Consider the following 27,037-nt stretch of genomic DNA (forward strand, 5'->3'; position numbering starts at 1 on the left):
AGCCCTGCCTGTGCCTGCCTGCCTGTGTGGCAAAGTGCGAAATACCTAAAAGTTTCTGAAGAAGGGGTGTTCTTTGATAATGGAATCATAACATATCCTGAGTTGGAAGGGAGCCACAAGGGGCCTCATCCCCACCACGCACGGCATCAGGCACCACAGAGTGCAGCCCCAGGTGCCAGTGCTGGGGCATCAGTGGGGACAGGCTGGCACAGGAATGGAAAGGATTTAGGTTAATGACTCTTATCTTATGGAGCCAGCCTGGCACAGCTGGGGCTGTTGAGCTGCACAAGAGAAGGCTCCAGGGACACCTCAGAGCCCCTGCCAGGGCCTCCAGGGGCTCCAGCAGAGCTGCCCAGGGACTGGGGACAAGGCCTGCAGGGACAGCAGCCAGGCAATGGCTCCCACTGCCAGAGGGCAGGCACAGATTTTGGGCTCTTGGCAATTAGGAATTGCTGGCTGGGAGGGTGGGCAGGCCCTGGCCCAGGGTGCCCAGAGCAGCTGGGGCTGCCCCTGGATCCCTGGCAGTGTCCCAGGCCAGGCTGGATGGGGCTTGGAGCAGCCTGGGACAGTGGAAGGTGTCCCTGCCCATGGCAGGGGTGGAACGGGATGGACTTTAAGATCCTTCCCAACCCAAACCCTTCTGTGACTCTGTGAAATGGAACTAATGACAAGAATGGGTTCTCTGTGCCCACAGGTGATGGAGCAGAGTGAACCCACAGTTCCCAGGTCAGGACTGTCACAGAGACCTCCTGCAGCACATCCTGCTGGTGCCAGGCTCCAGACCTGCCTGGGCTGGAGGAAAACGGGAAGTAAAACATTGGCTGTGCATCAGTAATTGCTTCAAGCTCATTGCCCTCAAAGGAGTCACGGGAAAAATCTGTTGCTGAAGCTTTGAAGCTCTGGAACACACACACATACACTGCCAAGAACTTTGCTTTCTTGCACATAATCACATTAGCTTGGCTGATAGCAAGTTGAAAAAAATTATCCCAGGGAAGAAAGGTCAATGTTTAACCTGGCTGTAAAGCTTGTTCTCATCCAATTAAAACCCAGTGCAATTACTTTTGGTGTCAACAATGGGATCCTTGCACAGTCAAACACAGCAGTTTGATACATAGGGTTTACAAACTGGAGAATATGTTTACGACCGTGGTAGTGCTTGAAATGGAATCTTTTGAGTTTATTTCAGTAGAGACTTAATGCTGTCATACTATCGTGACTTAGTCTTTGAGATGGTTGTGAAAGGGAAACAGCTTCACATCACTTCCCCCCTGAAAACTTGTATTTGAGTGGAGGGAGGGCTGAATTTCTTGGTATTTTATAGTTCTGCCTAGTATTTTATGGTGTGTTTAATAGGAAGTGTTGCCTTAGTCTTAAGCTCTACACAAAACCAGCAATCAGATTTATGTGTAATAGACTGTACAAATGTGCAGTACTGCCATCTGTTTGACATCCAAAAATAAACAGGGATGTGTGGATTCTCTAAAGCTCCCATTCTTCTGTGAAGTCCCTCCACCAGCTCTGGGAACATTTCCTCCTGAAAACTGGGTTTATTCCAAAGACATTGCAGATGGCTTGTGTCTTTATTTTACATTAATGTTTGATGAACAAACAGATTCTCCTTAACTTAGGTGCCTGAGAGGACCCTGGTCATTGGCTTTCCTCACTGGGAATGTATATGGGATATAGGATATACATAGGATATGGTCTGTTCTGGACTGGCTGGATTGAATTCTCCTTCCTGAAATCTCTCTCAAAGGAATGGCCCATAAACTTCATATATTCACAGAACCAGAGAACCCCAGGGTGGTTTGGGTGCGAAGGGACCTTAAAGCCTGTCCCATTCCACCCCTGCCATGGGCAGGGACACATCCCACTATCCAGGGTGCTCCAAGCCCCATTGGCAGGAGGGAAGGGCTGGGAAGGCATGGAAGAAGGACAGCACGTGCTGACAGATGGAGCAACTCAGCAAACCAGAGCCCATTTTCAGGAGCAAAATCTGCTGTGGGAAAATCTGGCAAGGACAGTAGGGCCTTTCTGTCCTTCAAGGAAGTATGAGAAACTGATTGGTATCAGCTGATGGACAATTCCCTCTTTGTACAAAAGAAACTTTCAACTTCTTCCTAATAAAGAAAATTAACTCTATTTAAGGGAACCAAAGTCCTCCCCACCCCTCATAAAAGACAGCATTCCCTACAATGGCTGCCTATTCTCCTTGTCTGGGGTTGTGGTGGCTACATGAGCCAGTGCTGGGGCACACCAACCCCCTTTCCACTGCAGGATCAAATGTCCTTCAGTCCTGCAGATGCCCCTGGCTTCCCAGGCTGGGGCTTTCAGAAGTTGCCAGGTCCTCTGTGGTTATGAATCCCCCTGAGGTTTCCTCACTGGTCACACTCCATAGCATCTCAGGTTCCTCCAGCCAGGCTTTCTTGTGATTCTTCCTCTGGGCAATCTTCAAAGTACTTGCTTAGGGAATCCATTACTCTTTGCTTTTTGTGTCTTATGGGTACATTTTTTCTGAGTGGCTTTTTGGGGTTTTTTTTTTTTTTTTTGTGAAGGATTTCCTGTTTGCTCAGATCCACATGACTGGCTGAGTCAGGAACAGGAGAGTCACATAAATATAAAAGTGTGTCACAGTGACATGTTTTGCATCAGTGGCAAAGCTCAGAACTTCTACTAATGTATTTTAAAAATGTCAGTTAAATATAAATCTTTCCCTTACATCGCTGGTCACAGGCAGTACCTGCCAGCTGGCACCAAGTGTCATGGTGCAGAGCCACACAGGCCTGGCTGTGGCAGGAATCACAGAGCCCTGGAATGGCTGGGGCTGGAAGGGACATTAAAGCCCATCCAGTGCCACCCCTGCCATGGGCAGGGACACCTTCCACTGTCCCAGGCTGCTCCAAGCCCCATCCAGCCTGGCCTGGGACACTGCCAGGGATCCAGGGGCAGCCCCAGCTGCTCTGGGCACCCTGGGCCAGGGCCTGCCCACCCTCCCAGCCAGCAATTCCTAATTGCCAAGAGCCCAAAATCTGTGCCTGCCCTCTGGCACTGGGAGCCATTGCCTGGCTGCTGTCCCTGCAGGCCTTGTCCCCAGTCCCTGGGCAGCTCTGCTGGAGCCCCTGGAGGCCCTGGCAGGGGCTCTGAGGTGTCCCTGGAGCCTTCTCTTGTGCAGCTGAGCAGCCCCAGCTGTGCCAGGCTGGCTCCAGAGCAGAGGGGCTCCAGCTCTGGCAGCAGCTCCGTGGCCTCCTCTGCACTGGCTGCAGCAGCTCCAGCTCCTTGTGCTGCTGGAGCCCACAAAATACACAGACTTTTTCATGTCTCTTGTGCAGTTTTCCCTGAGACAGCAGCATCACATCTTGGCTCTCCTCTCTCACCATTGTGATGAATTTATATTCATGCTTGCACTAAGTTCTGCAGCCTGGAAGTCCCACAGATGTTTCATGGTGGAGCTTTAAGCACCATTGATTCATCATTCACATACCTGTGACACAGCACATGTTTCTGTTGCATCCGTGTATCTCCACATGGAATTTAATGGCCGCAAGATGCAAGTTTCTAGCACTGGCACATAAAATTCAGGTAGTCCTTGGTATTTATTTGACTCTGAGATTCAGAGGAGGACTGAGGGTTTTGAGTTGGAGGCCAAAAAGAGCTCTTTGAACTTTCTGAGTGAATGAAGGAGGCAGCTGATGGGACAGGTCTGCCTTTGGCTGTAGCTGGCAGTGTCAGCTGTGTGCATGAGTCCTGCTTGGTCACTGTGGTGCAGAATTGGAAGTGCAAAGATCAGAGTCCTCCCCCAACCACGTCTGAGCCAGGCGCCATTCGACAAATGCTCCTTTTTACCCCAAATCCCCACAGTGGAAGGGGGTGGGAGGGTGGAGGATCAGCTGCTTCCCTCTCTCCACACCCACAGGCAAGCAGAAAAGATCTTTTTCTCCTTCCTTTCTCTCAGCCTTGAAAGAGCAAAGGGTAAATACAAAGAGGGAACACGGTGTGAGGGAGGGGGTGAATAATTCCAGCATGATTAAGACAGACCAAAGCCTACTAGTGGATTTACTACTTTATTTTTATAAAGCTGCCTGTGGTCCTTCCCTACCCCCCTGACCCAAGAGCTGATCCATCTCAGGAAACATCTTCTTACACTCCCTGCGTGCTCCAGGCTTCACCAGGAAGCCTGCACATTTTCAAGTTGCTTTATCTGTATTTTGTGATTAGAAGGAGATATCACAGAGAAGCTCACCAGGCATCATTTGGGGTTTCACCGCCTACATCCTGCCTGGCTGCTCTCAGCCACAGCTCACAAGGTGAACGAGATCAGCAGCGAGGTCAAAATTCCCCTCCCAGCAAATCAGAGTCCCTGAAGCAGAGCACAGCATCAGGCTGTGGCTCCCTGCAGGCACAGCTTCGGGGCTGGGGCAGTGCTGCCTGTGGCAGAGTGCTGAGGTGTGGCAGAAATCAGAATTCCAAGCTAGTGACATGGATCCTTGCACATGAACACTCCAGGGAAATGCTACCCTGCTGACCTCTCTGCTGGCATGGGATGGAGAGCCATGCACAGTCCTTCCCTTCCTAATCCAACTCCAGGCAGGAACAATTTTCCTACTGCAAAGATGTGAATATTTGTGCTGGGAAACACACTTTTTTTCATGCCTGAGACAAGAACTGACTGTGTAACCCAGCTGGAGTGTTTAAAGAGGAAGTGAAAGTATTTGAGTTGAGTTTTTCAAACTTGGCTACCTGCTAATTTTATGATGTCAATAAAATATTATTTTATTCTTTTTAGCTAGAAAGCAATCTCTGCTGACTGTAAATTTTCCTTCCTGTTATTTTTACATGAGTCTTTTCAACAGACCCAAATGACTCCAAGAAATAAGGTCATGTACTATGAAGATGCTTCTGCGTCATCCTCATGTGCCAATCATGGGAGACTGATTTTCTGTCCTCCTTGCAGTGGGAGCACCAAAACGTCCAACACAATCAGCAGCTGGCACAGCAAAAGTAGGGAAAAAGGGCTAAAGTCAGTGGGAGAATGAGGAAAGGACAGGTTACATAGAGGTTTTATCAACTGATGGCTCTCAAATTAAATTGGTGCTATGGGCTTTTTCCCAGAAGACTTAAAAAGTGAGTCCAGCCATCTAAGAGCTGTTTGAAGTGGAGCTTTTGGAAGGGAGGTGAGGTGCTGACAGACTGAGGAAAAAAACCAAACACTTGGAAATTCCAAGCCAGTTAACTTCAGTTCCTTATTAACAACATCAAAGAGACCATGGAATAAATAATTGGGAAATCATTTGCAGACAAGAAGAAAATACAGAGACAAATACCAGACAACATAGATATGTCAAGGACAAACGGTTTCATGCTAATTGCATTTCCTTTTGTGATGGGTTACAGGCCTTGTGGGGAAAGAAGCAGTATATTTAATATGATAAGGCCTCTAACACCTCCCTGTGCCCCACAGCACCTTCATCCCCGTGGCCTGTCCTGAACAACCCGAGTCTTCCACCTGTGGCTTGGTGTCACCTGGGTTACTGTCCCACCTGTTGGGGGTTGAAATCTCAGCAATAACTGGAGAAGAGAACAGAGAATTTTTTATGTGGGGAGCACATGGAGATGTTAAGGACAAGGACTGCAACAGAAACAGAGTTTCCAAGAGATCTCAAGGATTTGGAGGAGAGGGCTGAAAAATCAGATGTGGTGCAGAAAGGACAAGGCACGGAGGGACAGCACCCAGGGAATGGCTCCCACTGCCAGAGGGCAAGGACAGATTTTGGGCTCTTGGCAATTAGGAATTGCTGGCTGGGAGGGTGAGCAGGCCCTGGCCCAGGGTGCCCAGAGCAGCTGGGGCTGCCCCTGGATCCCTGGCAGTGTCCCAGGCCAGGCTGGATGGGGCTTGGAGCAGCCTGGGACAGTGGAAGGTGTCCCTGCACATGGCAGGGGTGGCGCTGGATGTGGTTTAAGATCCTTCCCAGCCAAACCATCCTGGGATTCTTGGATTCTGTGACACCAGAAGGGTTGCCCACCTGGACAAGAGCAATCAGAAATGGATGGGGAACAGCTGACTTGGAAGCAGTTCCTTGGGCAGAAATAGATGATCACAAGCTGGGAGTGAGTCAGCAAGGCCATGGCACTGCAGGAGAAGGCAGAGAGCTCTGGTGAACTCTTCATTACAGCCCTTGGGGAACACGCTGCATTCCCAGCCATTTCAAGAGAAACAAATCTTAGTGGGAGAGAGTGAGTTCTGGAAAGTAACAGAACCGGCAAGTTGTTTAGTCTAGCAGGAGGAAAACAAAATAGACATATTTTCAGATATGTTGTCTCATGTGCAGAAAGGAATTTTATCTTTACGTGGTGGCTGTCTGGTGGATAAGGGGAAATGTGAAGGCCCTTTTCCTATCACATGTTACAGCTTCCAGTACAAACCATAGAGCCACGCTGCTGAACACGCCATAAATAAACCAGTGGGAAACCTGTTGTTTTTCCACTAAGTTTCCTAAACTCATCTCAGACTGAAATCCAGCAAACCAAACCAATTTACTCAAGGCAAGAGATCGATGGCAGGCAGCAGCTCTGGAAACACAGCCTCCTTTGAGGCTTTATCAGGTTAGGTAGTTTTCATTTCCTCTTCTCTCCAACTCCCTTCCAAAACTGACTGCAAAAATTCCAGCTTACTGCTGTTTTAAAATCTCATGTTCAACAGGAATCTCTTGATTTTAATATTAATTGGTAAGGAAATAATGAAGAATATCACAGCCAGGATTTCTTGTGATGTTTGGGATACACCTCTAAGGGAACCTTTTGTTCTGGCAAGCTACTTTCTAGATCACTTTTAATAAAAATTCAGCCACTGTTGATTTTAAATAACACTTTGTTCTGAAACAAACAGCATAGAGGTGGTAACACATTTGTTAAAGATCCCATTTTATTCTCTGTGAAATTACCATTTTTATATTTCAAATTTAAAAGTTTTAACTAACAAGTGAACTAACAAATGACAGAATTGGTAACAATATCTGGATATTAAAGAAAGGTGAGGTTTGGTTGGTGTTTTGGTTGGTTTTGGTTTTGGTTTTTTAAATTCCTTTATATTTCATTTTAAATCAAACTTTGCCCTTCCATTTTTCTTCAAACTATTTTCCCTAGATTACCAGTCATTCCGATAAAACTAGGAGAAATGGTTTCCAGGTGATTTTTTTTTTTGCTTTGTCCACCTGCTTTTTCCACACTACAAGGAAAAGTGAAAATGCTGATTTTTAAAATTTAAAAATACTTCACAATTACCCACTTTGTTAATATTTAGTGCTGTAATAGAAATTATGATGGCAAGGAGAGCCTTGCTGGTAGGAGGAGCTCTGTGAGCAGTCCTCAATTCTGACTTTGTGCTGATCTTTGCTCTCCAAGGAATTTAATTTTGGATATCAGCTTCACCCCACGTTCTGCACACAGATTTCTCTTTTCAGCAGCCAGCACAGTCAGTCTGCTGCCTTTCAAAGCAGCTGCAGCTTAAACTCGTGGGCTGCGGGCAGAGGCTGTCCATAATGTCCCTTTCCTGCTTTCCTGCTGGAGAGCTGGTTCAGCACATCCCCTCCAAAGTCCATCTCCCCCAGAAGACGCTGCATCACAGCGATTTTTCCCGGGAAGGGGCAATGGCAGGAAACTCGTTACCGCTGCATCCTGCAGCCCTGCCGAGGGGTGGGTTCAGCTCAGTTCGGGCTGCCAAAGGTCTGCTCTGAAAAACAAACTCCTGGCTGCCAGTCCTGCACCTCCAGCTTGTTTGTAAAAGCACGAGGCTTGGCTGGTGAGAATAAAGCAACATTTGCAGCTCTCTGCAGTCACTGAATTCCAGTACCTCTCCCTATACCTGCTCAGCCTCACATTCCAGCGTTTGGGATGTATTCTGTGTCCAAACCTGTGTTGTGGAGTCACAGAATGGTTCAGGTTGAAAGGAACTTTCAACACCATCTCATTCCACCCCTGCCATGGGCAGGGACATCTCCCACTGTCCCAGGCTGCTCCAAGCCCCATCCAGCCTGGCCCTGGGCACTGCCAGGGATCCAGGGGCAGCCCCAGCTGCTCTGGGCACCCTGGGCCAGGGCCTGCCCACCCTCCCAGCCAGCAATTCCTAATTCCCAAGAGCCCAAAATCTGTGCCTGCCCTCTGGCCCTGGGAGCCATTGCCTGGCTGCTGTCCCTGCAGGCCTTGTCCCCAGTCCCTGGGCAGCTCTGCTGGAGCCCCTGGAGGCCCTGGCAGGGGCTCTGAGGTGTCCCTGGAGCCTTCTCTTGTGCAGCTGAGCAGCCCCAGCTGTGCCAGGCTGGCTCCAGAGCAGAGGGGCTCCAGCCCTGGCAGCAGCTCCGTGGCCTCCTCTGCACTGGCTGCAGCAGCTCCAGCTCCTTGTGCTGCTGGAGCCAGGGCTGGGGCAGCTCTGCAGGTGGGCTCTCACCTGAGCCCAGGGGCACAGGGGCAGCATCCCCCCTGCCCTGCTGCCCACGCTGGGGCTCAGCCCAGGGCACCGAATCCAGTTGTTAACTCAGCACGGATCCATGTGTTCCCACCACTGATCCACATATTCCTGCTGTTCAGTGGAGCATGTGATTGGGAAGATTGGCTTCAGATAGACTAAAACAGACAGGCTGGATGAAGGGGAGATAGCTGTGCGTTAGCAACCCTGGAAGGCAAATCTGATGTAAACCTTTGTGCTGCAGTGAGAGCTTTTCACAGGGCTTAGTGTAACTTCGCTGTAAAGTTTCAGAAGTTTTGGGAAAAACAAAGAAAAAAAGCACCAAAAAATCCCAAACCACGCTGAATCACCAATAATTTGCCTTGACATTTGTTCCCGGCACTCCCCACCCCCTGCTTGGAAATCTGCCGGCTCGGCCACGGGGAAACGCGTCCCGTGGGTGGGCAGGGCAGGGCAGGGCTGGGGCGGGCCAGGGGCGGCCCCGCGAGGATCCGGGGCCGGTGCGGCGGCGGCACAGCCCCAGAGCTGCGCGAACATGGACTGCGGAGTCATCACCTCCAAGACTGTGCTGCTGCTGCTGAGCCTCGCCTTCTGGGTACCGCGGGGCTGTCCCGGGCCGGGCGGGACGGGGTCTGGCAGGGGGACACGGTGCTGCGGGCCGTGCCCGCCATCCGGGCATGGAGCTTAGCTCTGTGTGCTCGTACATTTCTGTAGCAACGCCTAATTACGTGTTTTTAAAGAACAAGGAGATTTAGGGGGTTACGTTTCTCAGAAAAAAAAAATAAGGTCAGAGCTTATTACTTTTTTTTGTTCGTTTTTTTCTTCGTGGCGTGTTTTTAATGTACCCGGTTTTTTAGTAGTGTTTTTAGTTAAAGCAGTCTACAGCCACGTTTTGTGATCGGAGGGAAACGAAGCCGCAAGGCGAGTGCATTGTACAAGGGCTCTGCTCCGTATTTGGGGTGAGGAGACTTTTGGGGAGGAAAACTGCTGAGAACTTTGTTCCAGCTGTGTCCTTGGCACAGTTACGGCTTTCCAAATCCCTTCCGCGATAATTATTTACAAGCGAGTGAGAAAATGAGGGTGGTTTGTATACCTTTTAGCCTAACCCGCGTTGGTCTGGGGGTGTCGGCATCGGTGGCTCTTTGCACGGCTGCCTCGCGACAGTGACAGCGGGGGCTGGTGGCTGTTCAGAAGAGCTGGGGGTTGTTCTGTAACCAGGCTGGGGCATTCTCCCTGCATGGGGAAGTTTGGAAAACCCCCACCATCACCGTGGACCGCCCTGGGACTTGTGTGCTGCTGTAGGAAGGGCCATGTCAGAGCTCAGGGGTGTCGGGCTGTGGGCTGGGGGTTCACAGCTGCTCTGTAGCACCTGGGTGTTTTCCAGATGGGGCTTTTCCAGGGATGCCCCAACCTGCCCGAGACAGCCGGGGCCTGGAGCTGCTCGGCCGGGCTGGGCTCAGCGTGGCAGCGCCCCTTGCTCTGGGTGAAGCAGGGGCTCTTCCTGGAGAGAAGAACCAAAGGTTTCCAAAGAGAAAGGCTACATGAGGAGAGAAAAAATAAGTCAAAACAAGGAATCCTGCTCGAATTAATCCCTGGGGCCTTGTGGGGTGTGGTGCCGTTTTGTAAAAACATGACTTGCTGCTGGCTGTGGTGAGGAGCTCGTCCCCTCCATCCTGTGCCCCCTTTATGAGGCCAGTTTATTGCTGCATGTGCTCCATGTAGCTCCTGAGCCACTGGCACGAATGGAGCTGCAGTTGAGTCACTGCTGCACACCAGGTGACACGGTCTCACTGTGTCTGCTTGGTTTGTGGCAATTTTCTTCTGGGTTTTTTTTTTAATAGCCACAGAGAAACATCGCAGCATCCCTCTGTGGAAAGCCCCTGAGCCTCAGAACATGTGTGCCTCACGTTAGCATCATTGCTTGGCTTTTTGGAAATGAAACAGCCTTATATCCTCCTAAAAATGTCTCTGGTGCTTTTCCTTCTGCTGTAGGAGCACTCTCTAGTTGTGATTGGTCATCTTCTTCCATGGACGGTCAGTAATGATCCTTGTGCACCTCTCTGAATTTGGGGTGACCCAGAGCAGCCCTTTGGGTTGTTTTTCATCCCAGTAAGAGCAGTGCAGCCTGGTACCTGTGGCATTTAGATGCTGCTGCCACCATTATGTGTGGTAATCACATTCCAGCAGCAGAACTGCAGAACCTGGAATTCTGGTTTAGGAGGGTGGAGATGGAGGGACTGATTCTTTTATGCTCCTGCAGAACATTTCTAACAGTCAGGGCTCTGTAAGTACAAGGCTCCAGATGATTGTGAAAACAGGATTTGCCAAGAACATCAGAGCCCTTTTCCAAGGAGTAATTCATGTCCAGACATTGCATGCTGCAGATCTTTCCCAGCTCAGAAGTGATTATGGAAAATAATTCACCACCTGCGTAGTCAGCAGATGGTGCAGATGTAGCTCTTTGACAGAAGTTATTACTTAGGAATATCCTAAAAAGGCAAAAAAGTCTCTTTTGGCTATCTGATCGTTATCATGCAGAGTGAAGGAAGTCAGATCTTCCACGATGACAAATCGGGCTTCCTAAATGAGGTGAAAAAACAGCTTTTCTCCTAAGCACCCAGCTCAGCATTGTACGTGCAGGTCATTCTGCCAATTATGGATTTATGCATAACTCCCCCCAAAAACTCGGTGATTAAAGATTATTTAATTATAAGGCTACCAGGGGTGGTGCTTCAGGCTGTGGGAGTTCTTCCCACCTCCTCTTCTGCTCTTGAGCACCTACCAATTAGGCGCAAGTGAGTGGTAGTTTTGGTAAGTGGGTGCTGGCCTGCTCCAGGTGAAGACTGGGGATGCAGGTTTATCTCATGGGTCCCAAAAGAGGGAGAGGAAGGGTCAGAGCAGACCATGATGTTCTCGGAAATGTCATTTGAGGAGGCTTTGCTGGGTGAGATGTGATGGTGCTCCTTTTGAAGGAGAGAGGTGGAATGCTGGGATTCACTTCCTGGTCCAAGGGAAGAAACTGAGAATGTTAAAACTAGATGGAAGCTTCGTGCTCCAGTATTTCTGTATAATGTGCAGTAAGCACCTTCCAGTCGCTTTTAACCTCAAAGCATGCAGCACCTTGCCCCTGTCACCTTCAGTTTCATTGTCACTGAGCAGGTCTCTGCCTTCAGAGGGGGTTTGGCGCCCACTGGTGGTCCTGAGGACTAGGAGCTGGATTTCCACCCTCCTTGTGGGTCCCCTCTAATGCGAGATATTCTGATTAATCACCAGAGGGCTGCCTTAGGTGTTTCTGCAGTGAAAATCCTGTTTCCCCAGATTTCCCATTCACTTCTAAGCAGAGGTGGGCACTTCCCCAGCCTCCTTGCTTGACTTGCCCAACAGCACGGAGAAGCATAAGGACAAATTCCTGCCCAGGGGACTTCAGCAGGATGAGGGGATTTGAGAGAGCAGCATTTGATCTGCAGGCAAGAAGTGCAGCCCCCTGCCATGGCAGGAACACCTTCCACTAGAACAGGTTGCTCAAGGAATCACTATATTGCTGTGGTTCACTTTAAATGATTTTTAGTGATTTGGAGGTTTAAACTTACCCACCAGAAAAATTCCTGCATGTGTGAATTGTTTAAAATCACTCATGACAGTAATGAGTACTTTGGGAATGCTTGCTCTGGAGCCTCAGCCAGAGAGGAATCTGGATACTTGTAATGAACAATGCACTGGATACTTTTAATGAAAAATGTATTGAATAGCAAAGGTTACATTGAGGAAGGGAAGGGGAAGGTGGTGGGAGGGTTCCTTGGGAGTTGGAACCATGGTGATTTTTAAGGTCCCTTCCAACCCCAGCCATTCTATAATTTCTAGCTCGTTTCTGAATGGTGAGAGCAGAGCAGCCACATGATGCATTGGTCACAGGATGGGGCGGATGCCTGGGCACTTTGGTGTGATCCTTTTTAGTGTGCCTGGAAAGGGTAAAGTTGTTCCTTGTTTAAAATCATTCTCCCCAAAATCAGGAAGCAGAACTGAACTGGTTTTCAGGAAAATGGGCTTTGCTGTATTGTGTAGAGGCCTCACAGACTAAATTAAAATGAAGGTGCTGGTGCTGTGTGGTCAGCACAGGGGAGGTGTTGGGACAGTGATGCAGATTCCAGGGGGCAACCTCAGCCAGAGGGTCCCTGTGGCTATGAAGGCTATCCCGTCCCCTGGATGGCCAGGCTGTGTATCCATCCCCAAGAGCACTTTGGTCTCTTCAAAGGTCACCAAAACCACAGTTTGACAGGCTGAGAAGGTGGGGGTGGTCAGCCTGGAGATGAGGAAGATGTGTGAAGGCCATGTGGAAATCAGCCTTCCCATGTCTGACAGGGGCTGCAAAGAAACCATAGAGGGATTCTTCGTCAGGAGCTGTGGTGATGGGAAATGGCTTCACACTGAAAAGAGGGGAAATTCAGGGTAGATATTGGGAAGGAATTGTTCCTGTGAGGGTGGTGAGGCACTGGCATAGGTTGCATAGAGAAGCAGAACTGTTCCAGACCAGGCTGGACAGGGCTTGGAGCACCCTGGGACAGTGGAAGGAGTCCCTGCCTATAGTAGAGGCTTTGAGTCCTAGCAAAATGCATGTATTGTATTTGAATATCTGTGTATAGGCTTTGCCCCGGGAGGTCCCGGTTGTCCTTGATGGGCTGCAGCTGCGATGTCCTTAACTGGGCTGCAGCTGTGACCAAGGAAGATAACTGGGATAAAAGGGGGTGGGAGAGCCTTGGAGGAGCCCTGACCCGAGAGAGAAAAACATGCAGAAGAAGGAGTCTGTGCAGTGAAGATCTGCAGCCATGAGAACACACGGAGGAGGTATGGACTTTAGAAATCTGATAACAACGGTATGGGACTCTAGAAACAGAACAACAACACCTGCCCATGGCAGGAGGTGGAGCTGGGTGAGTTTTACAGGTCCTTCCCACCCAAACCCTTCTGGGATTCTGTGGTTCCATGTTGTGGAAAGTGCATGTGGTAATTACAAGGGCTCATTTTGGCACCTCTGTAGCAAGATTTAGGATTAGCTCTGCTGTGATTTAGGTGCACCTTGGTTTAGTTGCAGCGTCCAGTGTCTGAGCCTGGAGCAGCTGATTGAGAAATTGGGGTGGTTCGGAAGGCAAATATTGAACTATAGGGTGTTTTGTGTCCAGACAGGCTGCTCAGATCCAAAACAGCCTGGCACTGGCTGATAAATCAATCCATGCTCAGCTGAAGTTACAGTCCCTGCAGATCATGTCCTGCAGTTTGTGTATTCGGGGAGAATACAAGTGGAAATGGGGGTTCTGACAAGTGGAAATGAGTTTCTCCTCCTCCTGGTCCTGTTGCCTCTGTGATTGTGATTAACAGCAGCACCATAGCCCCAAGGCAGGGGTTTAAGCAGTAGGAACTGGGGCAGGATTCCTTGCTTTGCACTTCTGTACAGTGTCTCTGTGAGGACATGCCACCATTTCTGCTTTTTAGGTATATGCTGGCTTTTAGAGATGGAAAAATAACCTTGGAATTAGGCTTGGAGAACAGAAGGCAGCATGCTGAAACAACACTTAGAGTGGACATTTCCTTAGTATAGCTTGAAAACAAGCCCACTACACCCAGAATCCCCTCTGAGTGTGTGGTTTTGCAGCATGTAAACTGCAAGAAAATGTGGGTTTAGGTTTGGGGATTTTTTTCTCCTGAAAGAGAGACATAGGTTTTCAGAGCCCTTTGGCAGCTGCTCATTGTTTTCATTTGAGGAAGAAAAGGAAAAAGCAAGCACTTCCCACCATACCCAGCAAGCAGCCTGAGGTGTGTTTTGAGGGCAGGCTGAAACATGCCCCACAGCTGTAAATCCCAGCTGAATATTTGGGTGTAACAGACCTTGATGAGTCTGCTGTGGCTTGGTATAACTTGGCTCAGAACAATTGTCTGGGTTCTGTCCCACCTCTGTAGCTCACCTGAGGAAACTGATTTGAAGGTTTTAGTTTGAGGGTAATGACTGGCATGAGATTGGCAGGAGTTCCCTCCTGGGGCTGTTGGTGCTGCTGGAATCGAGGGCAGCCTGTTGGAGCTCACAGCTTTGGTGCTTTTTGCTCCAATCCAAAGCCAGCTTGCTGAGTTCAGTGGTTTTTATTATTTTGTAAATCAGCGTTTTCACAATGTGAAGATCTGAGGGAACACAGCAAGTTTGTGTACTAACAGGAGACCCCATCCTGCCTCCAGCCCTGGCTCCAGCAGCACAAGGAGCTGGAGCTGCTGCAGCCAGTGCAGAGGAGGCCACGGAGCTGCTGCCAGGGCTGGAGCCCCTCTGCTCTGGAGCCAGCCTGGCACAGCTGGGGCTGCTCAGCTGCACAAGAGAAGGCTCCAGGGACACCTCAGAGCCCCTGCCAGGGCCTCCAGGGGCTCCAGCAGAGCTGCCCAGGGACTGGGGACAAGGCCTGCAGGGACAGCAGCCAGGCAATGGCTCCCACTGCCAGAGGGCAGGCACAGATTTTGGCCTCTTGGCAATTAGGAATTGCTGGCTGGGAGGGTGGGCAGGCCCTGGCCCAGGTATCCTGGCACAGCAGCCTTGCTGGCTCGCCTGTGCTTGCCCAGATGATGCTGTCAGTGCCCAGTGACAGGGCCAGTGAGCACAAGCTGAAGCACAGGATGGTCCCTCTGAACATCAGGAACCTTTTTCACTGCAAGGGTGACCAAGCACAGTCACACACTGTCCTGGGTGAAGCCAGAGAACACAAACGTGGCAGTACCTGATTTATCATTTAGAGAAATTAATACCGTAAGCAGGGTAGGAAACGGTAGCTGAAGCCAGGAGGCCCCTTCCAGCTGGCAGAGTTCTAAATCCAGGATGGAAAAGGGAGAGAAAGTTGTGCACGTGGGATGGGAGGTGCTGAGCTGGGGTCGCTCTCATTGCTGGGAGAAACCAGCTTTGCCTTGGGCAAGAGACCCTCAGTTCTGGGAAGTGCCTGGTCCGTGTGGGCCAAGGGGAGTTTTAACCTTGTTAAAATGAGGATAAAGTAAGGAAAGCTTTCTCGAAAGTGCTCAGTGTCTTTATTTTTCTCTAAAATCTTTAGAAAACCTTTTGCCTCCCTGAAAATGGAGTAGTGCAGCAGCCAGGGAGGACTTGAAACTGTGGCAGTGAATGGGAAGAATAAATCTTGTAGTACAATAAATCAGCAAGGGAGCCAGATAGTAATTCTCTTTGCCATGCAAGCTGGCTGTTGGGTAATAAAATACATTATTTATGGAGGATATGTGCAAAATCTTTTGAGCAGAAGATTTACCTGTCAAGGTAAATCAAAACCACTTCTTATACACAGAAAAAAAGCCAAAAAACAAAGACATGGAGTGTCTTCTGTGTTAAGGAGAGGATGGGCAGCTGTAACTGAGGCCAGTGTTGCTGGGGGCTGACTCTAGATATGAGAGACATGGGGGCAGCACAGTAGTACTAATTATAATTGGCAAAGTAATAATTAAAGAATAATTGAAGTAACAATTTTCATCTGACTATGCAAAGATACTGGTAAAAAAAAAGTGGGATTTGAGCCTTAAAATTAACTCAGGCAGCTCTGTGAGATGACTGTCTAATGATGAGTTAGGTGGCAGTGGCTCAGAAAGGGTTTGTGGGGCTATTCATAGTTCTTCCAGTTTGTATTTGAAGTTGTTTGCTGTAGAAGACAGCCTCTCTTACTGTGTCATGAAAAATAGTATTATTTCTCTTATCTGTCTTTGCCTATAGAAAGTTAATGGTATAGGAAAAATCCAGCCAGCCTGAGTTTTGTGCTGTGGTGGATATTAGTGCTGGCCCTGGGAAAGTCCCATTAGACAAAGAAGAAATGTCTGTAAGTCTCAGAGCCTCAGTTTTTTACTGTACAGAGGCTGCATCTTGCTGGACACACGGGGTGAATTCAGAATTCACCCTGTTCTTAAGTTTCTCCTTTTAACACTACAGCTTTGTTACTCTGTATTTTTAATTTTCCAGCCTTTTCAAAATAAAGTCTTGTACCAGTTTGCAGTAACAGATCAAGTCATAGAATCAACACTGAAATAGGAGGATGCTGGGAGAAACCTTTTAAAAAGTACCCCAAAGCCTCCAAGCAGCACACACTGCCTTTTAACATCACAGTTGGTAGTTTGGCTCCTTTGCTGTACCTTATCTGGGTTTGGCAGGGGACAAAGAAGCCTGTGCTGATAACTGTGAACGAACACTAACCTCTGTTCTCAGCCATCACATAAGGTTGGCTTATGAAAACACAGAAGTAAAGGTGGAAAAGCACCTGTTCTGCCTCACTGATAGAAAAAAAAAATATATATGTATATATATGTATATATATAAAACATTTGCATGTATTTCAGAGCAGTGGTATAGAGGAAGCTTTAAGCAGCCCCTTCTATGTCTGTGATTAAGTGGCATGAAGTATTTGCATGGCTAAAAGCCTCCTGAAAAGGGTAGGGACTTTTGGTCATCAGCATATAAAAAGAGTGGAACGCAAAGAGGCTTGTTGCATTTTAAAAAAATACATAAAATTAGTGTTTTCCAGCAGCTGTCCTGTTCTTCATCAGTGAGACAGTGCAGGGTTCTGTTTCATGGGCAGGAGTGAATATTCACGGTGCTGTGTGTGCGTTATGTGACTGAGAGTCCTCCCCCCGTGTTGTGTTTGTCCTCTGTGCACCTGCTTCCCTGGCTCAGCTGGGCATGGAAGGGCTTGGTGAGCCCAGGCCCTGCCCAAACCTCAGCCTGGGAAAGTCTGCTGACTGTCACAGCTCAGCTTTCTTCTCTCTCAGCCACGAGGAGTTCACTTTTTCACACTCAAATGGTTCTTCTGCTTTCTGTCAAGGGTGTGGGGCATGAACAATTGAGTGATGTGGGCGCTAGGTCCCTGAAGGGTGCAAGCCGTGGGGGCGAGGCAGCAGAGCTGCTGCAGCTCTGTTGCCCAGCTGTGGAAAGGGGTTTTCTTGCAAAATTTCCTTTTGCCTCATCTCGTCATCTTAATGACTTAAGGAAGTCACCAGCACTGTAAAGAAACAGGAGCAGTTTCCTGGCGGCCGGTGAGTCAGCGGGGGCGGCGAGGGCAGGGCAGGGTCAGGGGTGGGTGTTGTGCTGGCTCTGGGTGGCCCAGGGGAGCTGCTTCTCCCGGATCCACCCTGAGTCACCCTGGGCTGCCCGTGCCAGGGTTTGTGCCACATTGTGTGAGCCTGCTGGGTACTGGGCCTGGCTGCAAGCACGCTGACAAGCAGGAGAGCAGCAAAAAGTGTGACAAAATGTGTATTTCTTGGCATAATCCCAGCATCATTGTGTGTCATTTTGGATGGGTTTGAGGAGGTGACTGACTAATCGTGGAAAAGGAGGTATTTGATCTATTCCTCCTCAAAAGTAATTGCTCAAACTGGCCTTTATGTTTGTGTGATTGTTTATTTTTTGAGACCCAACAGAAACCTAATCAGACACACTTTGAGATCCATGTTTTGCAATAAAAAGGACTTGTCCTTCCAGAGAAGTACATCTTAGTACATCTCATCTTAGATCTAGGAATGGGCTGTACATTTTGTGATGTTGGGGTGAAACAAATCCCTCCACCAGATTTTGAATTTTCCTTGAACTCTGGAAAGGCTCAAGGGAAGAGTTCTGATTTAAGTTCTGAAGTATTTTTCATCTATGCTTTCATCTATGCTTGTCTCTGGGACTCACCTGCAAAAATCAGGGAAGAGGTCATTATCTGTGATGCCTTCTATTCCTAAGTGACCCTGCTCTTCAAGGCTTCAGGATTTTTCCCACTGAATTAAAAAGCATGGGTGAAGTTGTGGCAGTACCTGTGGGGGAAAAGGTCATCTTCCTTTAAGTCTTTTCCCAAAGACTTCTGGTTTTGCCTCATTACACTTCCTTTTTCTGCTTGAAAGCAGAAGCTTGGAAATTTTAGTAAACTTCTTGCTGGTTGTGCTTTGTCTCTGACATTCCTGAGTATTGCAATAACACCCACTGTGAAAGTGCTTTCTATTTGAGGTCCTTGAACTTAACACTAGACCTTCTGGTTTTGTCTTGCGGTCATGGAGCTTTGCTGGTCCTGGCTTTAGGAGCCTTTTGTGAATTGGCTTCATAATTTATTTTTTCTTAATTCTTGGCAGCCTTTTACTTGCAGCAAGGTCTTTCTTAGCTCCCCACAGCTGGGGAGCTTTGTTCTTTAGCATGTCCTGTGCTGCTTCCTTTGCATTGCCTTTTGAGCCCACTGGAAATGGATGGAAAATGAAGTATGGATGAAAAATGAAGAATGTTTCTTCACCATGGTGGAGGGGGACTTTGGAAAATACACTGGAGTGACAGGACAAGGTGGAATGGCTTCCCATTGCGAGAGGGTGGAGTGAGATGGGATATTGGGAAGGAATCATTCCCTGTGGTTGTGATGGTGGTGGTGAGACCCTGGCACAACTTTGCTTTCCCCTCTGTGACTGTCCTTGCCCAGATGATGCTGTTTCAGAGCAGAGAATAGGTGGACAGACACGTGCATCCAGCCTTCCAGGCCAGAAATACGGGATATACTTTTTGGGTCATGCACCTTCATTCTTTTTGTGCAACTGAAGGCAAAGGAGGATGGAGGTGACGAGTCCCCACCTCCACCTTTACTGTGGCAGCAGCTCTCTGGCCACAGAGAGGAACAAACAACTTTCCCAGAGCCATGCCTGGGAAAGGCTGTGAGAAGATCAGAGAAAAAAATGAGAAACAATTCTTATCTTCATTTGCTGCACCTGTTGTTTTGAACATGTGGAATGTGTTATGGAGATTTGTTTACCAAAGGGTGGTTTCTTAATTAGCCAATGGTGATGGTGTTTGGATTGGAGGACCAATCAATTCCACCTGTAGCAAACTAGGGTATAAAAAAGCAATGTGTTTCTTAATAAATTAAATTATCAGCCTTCTGTGAATACATGGAGTCTATGTTGATTATTACCCAGCCAGGGGCCCGTTGTTGGACACTTTACTGCTGCTGCCATTTCAAGGACTTTTCCTGTCCTACTTTCAGCTCAGAAACAGAACATTGAGGGAGAAGGTGAGGTTGCTCCTGCTCAGCTCCTCACTCCTGTGGTGAAGTGAGAAGGCAGCGATGCCCTTTGAGAGAACGTGGTCTCATCCTTTCCCTGCATCCCTAAAAAGGGGTGACAGGAAAAAGTCATGGTCACCCTACACCTGTAGACAGGGAAATAGGAAAGACATTTCCCTCAAAGAGAGGAAAAATGAAAGGAATCTTTAGCAACCACTTTCATCATTAGCATATTTGAAAACCCAGTGCTTGTAGAGAAGAAAAACAAACAACCTGAGAATTAAGACTTGGCAACCCTATTCCTTTTCCTGATATCCCACTTTGCAGAGGACCTGCTGTATCTGAGCCCCAGTGCAGCAGGACCTTGCAGGTCCTGTACTGAGTGTCTGGCTTCATCACTTGGTCCATCTGACCCCAGTAATTCTGGGGTACAGACAGCATCCAGGAATGCAGGATTATGGGATGGGAGCTGTCTGAAACAAAGGATGCTCCTGCACTTGGAGGTAATTGAAGGGCAGGCAGCAGACCTGGCTGGAGGGGAAAGAGCCAAACAAGGTTGGCTCTCAAGGAATTAGCAAGTCCCAGCTCCAGCATGAGGAGTGTTTGATTAATTAGAACGTACAGTGCAGTTTGTTACAGGGAGGTAACAAACTGCTCCAAGGCTGCGTGATGAAATCCTGCTGTGACCTGTTGAAAACAATCTGGATGGTTTCCTTCAAGTTTCCAGAATGTGAATACGGGGGGTGCTTCCTTCTCCTTGTGCTGCAGGATTACAGAGCATGGATGAGCCATCCTGGCTCTTGAGAGATTTTTTTTTTTGTGCCATCACAAGGGCATGGCTGAGCCTTTTGGTGTTGTTTCCAGGGCTATACCCAGTTCAGTGGGGAAAAGTCTTTGGTCTCCAGGGCAGCTGCCACTGGTGCGCTCTACCTTGGCCTCAGTCAGCAAAACATCCTTCTGGGAGAGAGATTATTTTAGAGAGTTTCCTCCAGGAAAAGGATAGACTGTTTTGCTGAGACTGGGTACATTTGTGCCTGCCTTAGTGGTTAATGAGAATGCAAAGGATAAGGATTAAAAAAAAAAAACAAAACACAACAACCTTGTGGTGATCTGATTCCTGCTAATGCAGCCTTGGGTGGGATGTAGTGTGAGCTTGGCATTCTGCAAAGACACTGATGCAAGTCTACAGACACTAGCCTTTCACCTGAGTTCCTGTGATGCCTTATTAGCAAGGGAGTTATACAGTGAATTTTGCCTTCTCTGTGTTCAAGTTTTAATGCCTAGATTAGGTAATAGTTTCAGATTCAGCGTTTTTTTCCATCTAGTTCTTTGCACACTGTAGCCATTATTTCTAAAATCTCTATTAGAAAACAATCCATGATTAGTTTCCAGGTCAGAGGCTTAATAAATATCTGCTAATCACTCTTCCTTACTGCATTTCAGGCGGCAGCTGCAGGCCTCAGCTATGTTGGGGCGTACGTCATCAACACCTACAAGAGCTACGACAACTTTCTGCAGGACAAGTACGCTCTGCTGCCAGCCGTGATCATAATTTGCGTGGCCGTGGTGATGTTCATCATCGGGCTGATCGGCTGCTGCGCCACCTTCCGCGAGTCTCGGGTCGGCCTGGGGCTGGTGAGTGTCACTGCGGGGCCGCTGCCACCGTCCGCGGGTGTCGCCTGCCTCCCGCCGGCAGGGGAGCTGCTCGGCCGGACCTCGGGAGGCGAACACAGGGAAAGGTCGTGGTGATACGCGCTGCTGAAGCACTGCTGGTTTGGGCGAGTCACCTGCAGCTGGGACGCCCCGATCCGCCCCATCTGGCTCGGGGAAGATGAGTGCAGGAGCAAGTTTTGAGGAGTGAGGTGGTGAAGGAACAGGAGGAAATATGAGTTTCTAAGCAAGCAAACCAGATGTGTATCAGTGTTTCTGCAGACTTTAATCCTCGCGCCTTGACTGCTCACAGAATTACTTTGAAAAATCCAGAAAGGTTCACTTAGAGTAGCTTCATGCCCCAGGTCATGCCCCGAAGGCAATGTGAGCCAACAAGGAGTGCACAACGTACCTGACTCAGCTGCTGGTTTATCTGTGCACTCTCCCCTTTGACATCCACCTTGTGAAGTGTTCCACAGGCTCTTCACACAGGTCACACCGTGGCAGTGTTCAGGATCAGGCACAGAGCCTGTGGAGCCACAGTCATCGTCCCAGCCATGCACAGCAATCCTCGAAATGCTTGGGTTGGACAGGACCTTAAAGCTCATCCAGTTCCAAACCCTTTTCCATGGGCAGGGAGAGCTTCCACTAGACCAACCAATACAACCAGGTTGCTCCAAACCCCGTCCGACCTGGCCTTGAACAATTCCAGGGGTGAGGCAGCCACAGCTTCTTCTATTCTAAATTATCTTCTGGGAACTATTTTGATTGGAGAGGCAATAAGAGATAACGATCACTTACTGCTGTAAATGAATATGTATTGTGCAGTTGAATTCAAGTGCTGTGGGATTTTCTCTTACTGCCTCTCTCTTTTATTTTCAGTTCTTGGCCATTATCCTGGTTATCTTCATTGCAGAAGTGTCCGCTTTTGTCTTGGGATTTGTTTACAGGGAAAAGGTAAGTTAAGAATTTTTAGCATCTCTGTCCCAACATAAAAGTAAAGAACAGATCTCACGTTGTCTGATCATTCCAATTTATCTGTTTGGTTTTTTACTTCATCCACTGTCCTGCAACATGCAGAGCAAATGGGGATGGGAATGTCTTTGCTGGGAACACAGTGAATATATAAAGTACCTGGCAGATATCACAACAGTCTCTGAGCTGGATTAAACAGTTGTTGATGCTCCCAAAGGCGAGCTTTTCTATCAAGGGCAGCAAGCTTCTACCCAGGAACATGATTCTGGCTAAGGACCACTGGAATTTTGTCTAAAACATTACTTGATTTTTCTTATTTCTTATTTCCCCCGACTTATTTGAGATACAGATCTTTTGCAGTTTCTACCAGCAGATAAAATATTCAGCTCTCACATTAAAACCATCTGCATTGTTTGTCTAAACAGGTAAAAACTGATGTGCAAGGTACAATGCGCTCCGTCTTTGAGAAGTATGATGGCAAAAACCCAGAGTCTACAGTTGTGGATTACTTGCAAGAACAGGTAAGAAAATATTTAGGCATTGTTTGGAAAAGAACAGAAAAAACCAAGGAATTTAGGCTGGGAAAGGTGGGGAGAGGATGAGTGGGGCAGTATCCTGGAGCTTGGCTCTGTGTTTAGTTCTCCAAGGCAGCTGAGGTTGCTCCTCACTTTGCAGAGCTGGTGTGTTCAGGCTGCGGGTGTGACATTCATGATGTCAGGGATGTGATTGATGTGAGTGACATTTGCATCACAGCAAATAAGTGCACAGGAATAGCTGCTGCTGAGAACACCACACCATAAAATAGTGAGATGATGGAAGACTCTACCCTGCAACTTGTCACCTTCCTGTTGGAGCTGTCACAAAGAATAAACTAAGAGGGATGTAATAATGTGTGGAGATTGATTTATTACATCTGTGATTGTTTTCCTGAAGCACCGCTGCTTGTAAATCTGCTGCAAACTACTGGCAGCTCTGGCTATGCCTAAGAGAAGTTTAACTCACCACGAGCATTCATATATATGAACATGTATTATATATATAATGTAACTAGTAATACATATGTATAATGTCATGTAACAGTAACTGCTGTGTCACTGTCCTGTGTTTGGTAGCTTCAATGCTGTGGGGTTAAGAACTACAGCGACTGGACAACTACCCAGTGGTTTAATTCCACTGGGAACAACAGTGTTCCTCAGAGCTGCTGCCAGCAAGAGGCCAAGAACTGCACTGGGCACCTGGATCAGCTGCAGGAACTCAACACACGGGTGAGGACGAGGGGCTCGGGGTCACAGCCGGGCCGTGTTCATTTTCAGCCAGGTGGAACCATGGAGGGAAGCACGCCAGGCACAGTTTAGGGATATAGCTGTGGTTGTTTAAACAGATCTGGGGCAGGGAAACAACTCATCTGGGATTGACCTCGCTGAATCTGGAGGATGACAATGCTCTGAGGGCTGGAGCCCCTCTGCCTGGGAGCCTGGCACGGCTGGGGCTGCTCACCTGCACAAGAGAAGGCTCCAGGGACACCTCAGAGCCCCTGCCAGGGCCTCAAGTTTGCCTGTAAGGAAGATGAGGTCAAATATTTTAGCAGGGGGCCTGTTGCAACAGGACAAGGGGTAATGGTTTTAAGCTAGAAGAGGATCAGTGTAGATCAGATATGAGGATAGGGAGGCCCTGGCCCAGGGTGCCCAGAGCAGCTGTGGCTGCCCCTGGATCCCTGGAAAGTGCCCAAGGCCAGGTTGGACAGGGCTTGGAGCAGCCTGGGACAGTGGAAGGTGTCCCTGCCATTGCAGGGGAGTGGAGCTGAATGATCTTTAAAGTCCCTTCCAAACCAAACCACTCTGTGATTCCAAACTCCATACCGAGTTCTCCAGTCTGGGGCATAAGCCCTAAGCTGATTTTTATAGATACCATTGTTGGCCATTCTGGCTCTGAGTTTTGGGCTCTTGTTTAAATGACCAGAGCCAGAGGAAATTCAGATGCAGCAAATGTCAGTAAATTGCAGTTTGTCAGTGCCTCTCCTCATGCAGGAGGAAATAAGCCATCAGGTCTGCAAGACAAGAATGGAGTTCCTCAGACCTGCAGTGCTGATTAGACAGGCCTTACCAGGCCCTGCTGCCTTGGGAGAGCTGGGGGGAAATAATAAAAACTTCCAGCTGGATGAACACCTTTTAACATGTTTTTACCTCTCTCTTTCACGGCAGGGCTGTGCACAGGAGCTGGAGTCTGGGCTGCAGAGCGTTATCAGCTATGCCATGCTTGTAATCCTGGGGTTTGCCATTGTAAAGGTAAATGCTCCTGTCTCTTCCCTCACGGAAAATAGTAGCTTGCCCTTGGACCTCAGGTCTTCTTCATCTTCACCGTCCTAACAGCCTACAGCTTTCTTCTGCCTCTGGAGGAGACTCAGTCCTCTGTTCCTCACTTGTATTTTACCCACTATCTCCATTTCATCTGCCTCACAATGATGGGAGGGATTCAAAAGACAGTAGGGGATTTGGGATGGAAATTCAATGTGGAATCCATTTTATCATAGTCACAGTATCCCAGGATGGTTTGGGTGTTAAGGGACCTTAAAGCCCATCCAGTGCCACCCCTGCCATGTGCAGGGACACCTCCCACTGTCCCAGGTTGCTCCAAGCCCTGTCCAGCCTGGCCTTGGGCACTGCCAGGGATCCAGGGGCAGCCACAGCTGCTCTGGGCACCCTGGGCCAGGGCTGCCCACCCTCCCAGCCAGCAACTCCTCAATATCCCATCTGTCCCTGCCCTCTGGCCCTGGGAAGCCATTCCTGGCACTCCTTGTCCAAAGGTGTACTTAAATAGTTCAGAGAACTCATCCCCAAACAATCCTAGCCTTTCACTGAAATTTTCCCCATGGCAAGATAACTAGTAATTAATGTGAATGTATTAATTAATGCAACAAACCAGAGAGGAGACACTCCAGCCGGAACTATTACTGGGAATTGGTATGCAAAAATAACGCTTTATGCAGATGTATTTTTAAATGAGTTTTTTTCATATGATGAAGTCATCCACTGTGTGGGTGTTTAGCCTGACAACTGAAACAGAAACACAGCAGGGCTAAGTCCCTTGTGCATTCCCTCTTTTCCAGTTCTTCGGCATGCTGAGCGTCTGTGTGCTTACTTGCAAGAAAGAAGAAAGTGGATATCAGCCTCTTTACTCTGGGGTGTTTGCTTAATAAACTGAGAAGAGCAACCTTGCTTCCTGATGATGAAACTGACTTGTGATCGTCCCACAGCTTTCTGAAACGTTATGCTAAGTTTGGACCTGTGACTATCTGTAGCACTGGGTGGTGTAGTAGGCTCCAGAAAGAAACTTTCTTCTGACCTTCTTTCCTCTGCCCTGAAAACATGCAGCAGAAACTTTATCTTTTAATCAATAAACTAGTGGAGACCTCAGGAGGGGTTTCAGTTGCCTGCACAAACCTCAGATCATTACCATGATGTGGTTTAAACAATAAAAGAAACTTCTGAATGCCAGGTTTAAATACTCTTCACAGGCATGGGGATCAGTAGTATGGTTTTTTTCTATGTCTGATTGTGCAGTTTCAGGTTTTTTCCCTTTTCTTATGTCACATGTTGTAATTCTGTTTACTGCAGAGGTTGTTAGGCAAGACAACCCCACACTTAAAGTCTAGAACAAGCATTTGTGTGGTTTGGAGCAGCTAGCAAACATGAAAAACCCCAGGTTTTGAGCTTTTGGACTCAGAACTGTCTCTTTTGGTTTGTTTTTAATCTCTTGATTATTGACATTAAAAATTCCTTATGAAGCAGGGCTTTTGAACATTTTCTTCCTCCTTTTTCTATGGTTTGCCTGGGGGAATTGGTGCCACGTTTCCACCCTGACCATGCTTTTCTGCTAAAATACTAAAAAGATATATTCTTGTACTAAGCAATTTCAATAATATGCTGTAGCACTGCTTTTGTACATTTCTGTTCTCCTTAGTTCTGCTGGACACAGATTGGATTGTATCCCTGCTTTAACACAGTCCTTCTTTAACTCGTTTGTATGTTAATCTGTTTATAAGCTCTTCAGAATTTTGGGGATAAAGAACAGAGGGAACTGTGAGCTTTTATGTATCAAGGAATTGTGGAAAAGCAAGACATTCTGCTGATTCCTTCCTTGGAGAGATAAGCAGCCTGTCCTCAGTAAAATAAACCTTTATATTTGTAGCTAAAAAGAAAAAAAAATAGCTTGGGATCAGTGTAAACTGTTTAATTATCTCCGTCCCTACCCCAAGAGATAAAAAAGCAGTAATGGGTAACAATGTCCTATAGAAGACACACCAGCATGATCATGTGTATGTTGAAAACTGAATTTTTATTGAGGGCTTTGTCTTCTGTTAAATGCTGAAATAAACTGAATTTATACAACCAAGTAATAAATAGTGAGGCAGTTGTTGATCGATGCTATCTATCACAATTCTCTGGAGGGAGTGAAGTCCTCAGGGGCGGAACCAGAGCGGGGGCTGAGGACCCTGCCTCAGAGAGATCCCGCCCGGCTCCCTCAGCAATTCCGCCTTCCGCCCTTCTTTTCCGCTGCTTTCAGCGATCCCGGCTCCTTCTCACCCGGCTCCGCTCAGCAATTCCGCCTTTCGTTCCCGCTCTCCTCAGCGATCCCGCCTCCCTGCGCGTCCGGCTCTCCTCAGCGACCCGGCCTCCCTCAGGGATCCCGCTTTCCCCTCCCGCCCGGTTCCGGGACCGATCCCCTCGGCAATCCCGCCTTTCCTTCCCGTTCCTCTCAGCAATCCCGCCTTCTTTGCCGCTCCCCTCAGCGATGCCGCCCCCCTTCGCGCTCGGCTGCCCTCAGCGACCTGGCCTCCCCTATCGCCCCCCCTCAGGGATCCCGCTTTCCCTTCCCGCCCGGTTCCCTGACCGTTCCCCTCAGCAATTCCGCCTTCCTTCCG

General features: G+C 48.3%; 1 protein-coding gene across 1 annotated transcript; it reads left to right on the forward strand.

Annotated features, from left to right (window-relative positions):
• Positions 1–8,902: 8,902 nt before the first annotated feature.
• Positions 8,903–26,508, forward strand: LOC139589411 (tetraspanin-36-like). The gene is made up of 7 exons (XM_071425870.1): positions 8,903–9,053; positions 20,935–21,126; positions 22,024–22,098; positions 22,542–22,637; positions 23,229–23,381; positions 24,318–24,401; positions 25,223–26,508. The coding sequence occupies exons 1-7, from the start codon at positions 8,994–8,996 to the stop codon at positions 25,307–25,309; spliced, it is 747 nt and encodes a 248-aa protein (XP_071281971.1). The 5' UTR covers positions 8,903–8,993; the 3' UTR covers positions 25,310–26,508.
• The last annotated feature ends 529 nt before the right edge of the window (positions 26,509–27,037 follow it).

Source organism: Agelaius tricolor, unplaced genomic scaffold, assembly GCF_023055355.1.
Source record: "Agelaius tricolor isolate 1412-34295 unplaced genomic scaffold, bAgeTri1.0.p SCAF_4, whole genome shotgun sequence".
NCBI classification, from domain to species: domain Eukaryota; kingdom Metazoa; phylum Chordata; class Aves; order Passeriformes; family Icteridae; genus Agelaius; species Agelaius tricolor.

Coding starts and splice junctions, on each gene's coding strand:
- LOC139589411 (XM_071425870.1), top strand. CDS start 8,994: ATGGACTGCGGAGTCATCACCTCCAAGACTGTGCTGCTGCTGCTGAGC. Junction 9,054..20,934: donor TGCTGAGCCTCGCCTTCTGG/GTACCGCGGGGC, acceptor ACTGCATTTCAG/GCGGCAGCTGCAGGCCTCAG. Junction 24,402..25,222: donor TGGGGTTTGCCATTGTAAAG/GTAAATGCTCCT, acceptor CCTCTTTTCCAG/TTCTTCGGCATGCTGAGCGT.